The sequence below is a fragment of the Xiphias gladius genome, chromosome 10 (genome assembly GCF_016859285.1).
Source record: "Xiphias gladius isolate SHS-SW01 ecotype Sanya breed wild chromosome 10, ASM1685928v1, whole genome shotgun sequence".
Taxonomy (NCBI): Eukaryota; Metazoa; Chordata; class Actinopteri; order Istiophoriformes; family Xiphiidae; genus Xiphias; species Xiphias gladius.
The window spans coordinates 23,937,695-23,944,237 of record NC_053409.1 but is presented as its reverse complement, the minus strand read 5'-3'; the positions used below and the strand labels follow the sequence as shown (position 1 = coordinate 23,944,237).

The following is a 6,543-nucleotide window of genomic DNA, read 5'->3' as shown; positions in this document are numbered from 1 at the left end:
GTCCCCGCTGGCTGTCATCCGCGGAGCAGGGAAGGACGTGACTTGACATGACATGACATGACATGGAGCTAGATTTTCCCGTGTACTGTTCCGTGTGCGTCGTGGCGTGTTAAAAGCACACACGGGGATTTCGGCGTTTCTGTGTACCTCGGTAGCGGTCCTTTCCGGTCTCGACAGCCCGGACTAACAGTGGCTAGCTAACAGGCTAGCTAGCTCGTAAGTTTACTGTAACTGTTAAAAGCAGCGGGTTGAGACGGAAAGCCCTCCGCATGGCGTTAATCTTGTTTACGAGGTCCCGGGCACCTTTAATGAAAACGTCCCGATCTTTAAAGAGCGAATTCCGGAAAGGTAAAGGTCATTTTTCTGTTTTTTTATGTATGTATTTATTTATTTATTTATGTTACTGTCTAGCTTTACCGTGTATTAGAAAGAAATAAGGCTAAACTAGCTGAGTCGTATTAGCATCAAGGGGAGCCATGTCTTAACGGGCCGGTGGTCCTGGGTTGGCCCTGTTTGGGTTTCAAGGAAGATGGTGGATGACTCAGGGTAAAAGGGTATCGGCAGATAACACTTTGAATAGTCTATCATTCACTCCATTAAAGTACAAATCAATAACCACCTTGTTTCAATGATGGCGTTGCATGTAAGGGTTTAGGGTTGTCACCTGGCAAGACATTTCCAGGCCCCATATCTTGCTGATGAGAACGAAATCAGAAGCAAAACGTGATTTAGGATCCAGGTTATTTGAGGACAACCTGGTTTCTGTTCTGCCTGGAGAGCGCCCCCTCTTTCCACCGCAGTCTGAGAGGATACTTGGTGCTATGGCAGATAGGTTCCCATGTGTTTATTCAACATCCACAAGATATCCTTATCTAAGCGAGATGTGTTCTGAGGAAGAAAAAAGAGAAGAGGAAGTTGGATTTAAACACAAATTAAGCTCCATGATGGAGCACAGTTTATCTTTGCTGGAGTGTTTGGACAAAGTTGTGAAATAATGAGCCACAGGCATGGTGATGTTCCAAACACAGAGCAGTGTGGGGATTTTGTGCTTTTCCTAAACAAGGGCGGTCGCTAACATTTCAATTTCCTTTTTGGTTCATATACCGTGTATGTCTTACTGTCGTCTTTTGAATGAACTAGAGCTGCAACGATTATTCCATTGATTGAGAGTAAGAAAAAAATAATTGGCAGCTATTTTCATAATTGACTAATTGTTTCATATATTTATCAAGCAAAACTAGTGAAACCAGTTGAGAGACTTTGCTGCTTTTCTTTGTCGTGTATCACAGTAAACTGAATATATTTGTTGGTTTCACGAAAGAAGACCTTTGAAGACATCACCTGAGGTTGTTGGAAATTGTGATCGGCATTGTGTGGCAGTTTTCTGACTTTTTATAGACTGAACAATTAATTGAGTCATCAGTAATGAAAATAGTAGTTAGTTGCAGCCCTAAATTGACTAAGATTATCAGTGCTATAATATGTCAAAGATTAAGTTTTAGTTTTTTTGTGTTGTATTACATTTATTTTTCAGGGACCATGTAAAAAAACATCAATCTCATACAAAGATTTTTACAAGATTTAGTTACCTCCATCTTCATCGTCTCTTCAATGTCTCAGGGTTTACAAAACCATTGTGGAAAATGAGCATGACTGTTTTATAGATCATTCCATTCCAACTCACCCCGAATTCAGAACTTTTCCCAGTTCATGTCATGGATTTTCTCAAAAAAAAGAAATCCTTTTTTTTTTTTTAGCTAAATTTCATAATTTCTGCGATTCTTTGTATGTGTACTCTAAGCTTTATTTTTCACTGGATTGGGTTGAAATTTGTAGTGAACATACAAGAAACCCTAAGGATAATTTGCAACATGTATTCATTTAAATAGTTTTTGCTGAATGTTTTATAGTAATCAAATTAATAAAAATTCTTTTTTTTTTTTTTAACCCAAACGAAGAATCTGTAATTTTCAAAAATCTATATCTCCATCAGTTTTCACTTTTCTGCAGCCAAAGTGTGACACTGTGTAGTATTAATATAGTTCTATCACACCTAGAAGTTATTTGGTCCTGAATAAAACATTGAGTGCCACAGATGTTGCGGATCTTGCTAAACGTGACGCGCTGGAAAACAAACTTTTTAAGACAATTAAGAAGGATTATTTTAATTTCTGTGAAACTTTTGTAAGGGAAAGTGCTAATATTCAATGCAGATATATAAAAAATTTAAAGATGTTATACTGCTCCTTCATCAATTGATAATTTTTCGAAAATAGCAAATTTTTCGTACTTTTCCCTGGCTCTAATATCACCTTCAGTGGTTTTATTTCAGGGGTAGATATTTGTACAATGTTGACTTCAAAGTTTTCCATCTGCAAGTCACAGCTTGTAGTGGCTTGGTTCGTTGCATACTAGATGATACCATCTTGTTGCGTGTGTCTGGAAAATAAATAAAAATACTAATCTTAGTTCCACAGATCTCATGCTTTTTCTACATTTATGATCCTCAGTGAGCGACTCCGTTTTATTTTTGGGATGCAAGTTGGAGAGATTACGACACTGTTTCTGAAGAAATCTAGATTTCACCAAAAAGTGCTTCTGGTGATGCAAACAAACTGTGGCATCATCTGTCATATCAGAACATCCACTTCTCAACTTCAGAAGTTCCCTGTCTGCTCCTGACTCTGCCAAACTTGATAGATCAACCGGTCCATTAGTGTAGGCTGCCATGTGACTATTGGCTTCTTCTTCTAGGCTTTTTCCAATAGAGCAGGGCTCCATGATTGCACTCGATCATAAAATGAATTATGATTGCGCTCTAATGCTACTAGTTGATGATTTCAGAAATGATCTCAGAAAAGTTTGAAATTGCACAATAATGATGGAGGAATTTGTATATACTGCGCGCCTCAATGAGTAATATATTAGTAGAGTAATCATAGCACCACTGGTCAACCTGAGTGTGGCTCCACGCAACTCAGTAATTTCATATCACTGCATGTTTTTGATAAGCGTTGTAGGTTACCTATTGTTCAACCAGTATGTCTTTGCACTTTCATTGTTTAATTTGTAGGTTTGTCAAAGCTGTCTGTGAGTGGGATTGTAGATATCAGAAGACAGTGCTACCGAAGTAAAAAAAAAAAATGTCTGTATTTGAGTTGGTGCTTTGAAGCTGTGCTTATAAATAGATAAGAGGGTCATGACGGGGAGTTGTCTGCAGTGGACAGACTGAGACTGTGCTCCTGGGTCCAGGCCCAGATTATCAGACAAATTGCAGTGCGTCAATGAGGAAAGGTCAGTGCCTATTAAAACTCCACCTGAGAAAGACTGGGCTTAATTTTCCCATTGTGTATTCGTGTCTGCTGACATAAGCACTATTACATTCCTGTAATATGGTGGACCCTACCTCATGTCCTGGTAGCGATCTTGTTATAAGCTTCTAACTCGTACAATTGTATCTTCATCATGAATCTGCGTTCGCACAAAGCAGACACTGGAATATTTAGATAACCAGTTAATAATAATCTCACATCCAACCTACTCTGGATAAAAAAGGAAAATAAAAAATCTTTGACTTTAGTTCCATAGTAATAGAGACCACGAGCACCCTGATCAGCCCTCAGTGCCGCTGAGACTGCTGAACATTGACCACTGTGCTGTCTTTGCAAAGTGGATGTTTAGCAAGCCATCAAAAAGACGCTGTACAGTCAGACATAGTAAAGATTAGAACGTTATCTAACACGGTGTCAATGAACTATGGGAGAAACAATAAACTTTCAGTTGTGGTAAACCAGTGCCCATGCATGCATTGGTGTAGGCGCAGTATTACTGTTTGAAGAGGCATCTGGAACAACATATGGAGCAATGTATTTAAACACCAGAGCGCTTACTAATTTTTCGTGGTTTGTCCAGCTGAGACCACTGTCATTTAGACTCATTTCACACTGAGACGCCTGAAAAAATGGGAGTCTCATTTGTCTCTGCGCTGATGTTCAGTATGACTGAGAGTGTTGGCCCAGGGGAAATGACCCAAAAATGTAACATTTTATCCGTACTGTGAAAGGAGATGCCTGACACCTAAGAGCCACCAGATCCTCATACTCGGGAGGCCAAGCATAACAAAGTGAACCACAGTCTGGACCTAAGCTTATGTGTTCCATAAACAAGCTTGTTTTGAAAATATATATATGATAGATAGATAGATAGATAGACTATAGATGCAGTGAAATAAACGTTCTGACAGTAACACTGGATTCAGAGCGCACAACTGCACTGTGTGGTGTTCTGGAGCTGATGCAAAGAAACATCTGTGATGGGAGGTGTCCAGTTTATAAACCAATTATGTAGCCCTACCAGCTGTCCTCTTCTTTTCTTGCCTCCATTTCAGTCAAATTCATACGTGTTAGCTCACATTTCTGACAAAACAAAGGAAATTTTACATAAGATCCAGTATATTGTTAGATTTTCAGGTAATAACTTGGAAGAATAGCGTGTATGGCTTGTTTGTGTGCATGACAGCTGCATGTATATTGAAATAGCTGAGACTAAAAGTAACACCTGATGTGTCTTTATTCAACTTAATTACAAGGAACTGACCTGAGGCCGCTGTCTGGTGATATACTGCTAAGAAAGTGTTTTTAGACTGCCGTTTTAGCACTTTAGCACAGCCAGACCCCTGCAGGCTGCGGGTCCCTCATGAGTTAGCAGTTGAAGGTAATAGTCAAGCAGGCAATGCAGGGCAAGACGGAGTCCTGACCTTCCACGACCAGACCTAGTCTGTTTTGAGTCAAGACCAAACCAAGGCCATTGCCTTTGTAAATTAAGTCCTAATACTTAAAGCCCAATAGACACTGTACATTACTTTACAAATGCACCAGTAACGCCTCAGGAGTCAGCAGAAATTCACATGATTCTGTGGAACCTCTGTGTTGCAATAATAATTAGTTAAATAATTAGTTTAATTAGTTAATTAGATAAAATTATTTCATAGACGTTTAGATCGGAGGCAGGTTCAGTGGGTTCAGTAGACATGCTTCATAAAATACGATATGTGGTCTCTTTCTTTAGCCAGTGCTAATCATTGACTAGGTATTAGTGGTTGGAACATTTCCCAAATAAATGTAAACATATAAATAAACCCCTGAGTCTCACAGAGAACTGGAACGGGAGCATCTGTTGGTCACCGAACCTGAAACAAAATTTTTATCTCAGTAGTAGTAGTTAGTAGCCGCAAGCTTTTGGTTCGCTGAAATCATTGTGAGGAGAAAACAGTTTTAGTTTTGCTTGAACGAGGTTTTATTGGCGCCATGGTTCTGTACCCATCTATGACCACATTACCAGAGAAACAGAAATGAAAGTAATGTAATTAGAAAGCTAAATTGACCTGCTAAAACAAGTGTCGTTATGAAAGAATTACAAAGCATTACATCAGTTTTGGGAGTCTGTGTGTAAATGGAACTTCATACATAAGACCACAGCTCCACAGCCTACTTGCATAATTTTATATATCTGCTCGGTGCCATATTTTGCATACTACTTCATTGCAGTGCAAACTAATTCTGTTGTATTTACAGTGTATTTCAATTTTAATTTATGATTATTTATTTTAATGCACCCACGTGTCATTTGAAAACAAGCATGTTGGCAAAAAATGTTAATGAACTAATGTAGTGTGATGATTGTTCAGCCGAAATTAGAAAATTATCTACATAATGTAACCTATCTTGGACTGAAAGAGGCATGAATGTGAAACCAAAACCGTTAAAGCCACATAGGAAACACTGTTGCAGTGTGTACATGCGTGTACAGCCCAGGCGAATACTACAGGGTTAGGTAATCTACTGTATTTCCAGGGTTTTCTTTGTGTGTGGCGGTGCCCGGGCCACTCAGCCACAAAGGTGACTCTGTTCCAGTAAACTCTGTGTCCTCCTGGCCGGCGGCCAGAGCCTGTCATGTTCAACCAGGCCTTGCTGGATTCAATCCAGCCAGCCATGCGATACCCATGGGAAGGGTGTGGTCAAGCCATCTGCTCTCAGATGATTGGTCCGAAGCGTCTCACCATTCCGCCCTCTCTCTGCGAGTACTTCGCTCTGATAGCGGCCTCTGGGGGTTCGGAAGCCCTACTGTGGGCCTCACTGAGGGTGTGAATATTATGGTCACCGATGCAGATCAGTGTGAAGTCTTTTACATGCGCACACACACACACACACACACACACACACACACACACACACACACACACACACACACACACACACACAATACACTTAATTTGTTTGGGAGAGTACTTTATAGACAACATGATCAACATAGAATATTTTTAAAACATCAGAAAGATTATTAAAATAATCTTTGAACTTGATCACAGAAAAAATGGCAAATATAACCACAAGAGAGAATAATTTTTAATGTAAGTCCTGTCTTTAAAGTGATTCTTTGTATATTTTTGTGAACTGAATCCAGGCTATTTTGAACAAGCTTAATGCCAGAGATTTGCACGCTACCATGTGCTAAAGGTATAGCATTAGTCAATCCTGAAAAGCA

At 39.5% G+C, this 6,543-nt stretch overlaps 1 protein-coding gene across 6 annotated transcripts in view; it reads left to right on the top strand.

Annotated features, from left to right (window-relative positions):
- The window catches only part of letm1 (leucine zipper-EF-hand containing transmembrane protein 1), a 28,586-nt gene continuing 22,043 nt past the window's right edge, over positions 1-6,543 (top strand). For all 6 annotated transcript variants that reach the window (XM_040136809.1, XM_040136808.1, XM_040136807.1 and 3 more), the window contains exon 1: positions 1-348. In XM_040136809.1, the coding sequence (XP_039992743.1) occupies positions 270-348 (79 nt within the window). In that variant the 5' untranslated portion in view covers positions 1-269. The remainder of the gene's footprint in view (positions 349-6,543) is intronic.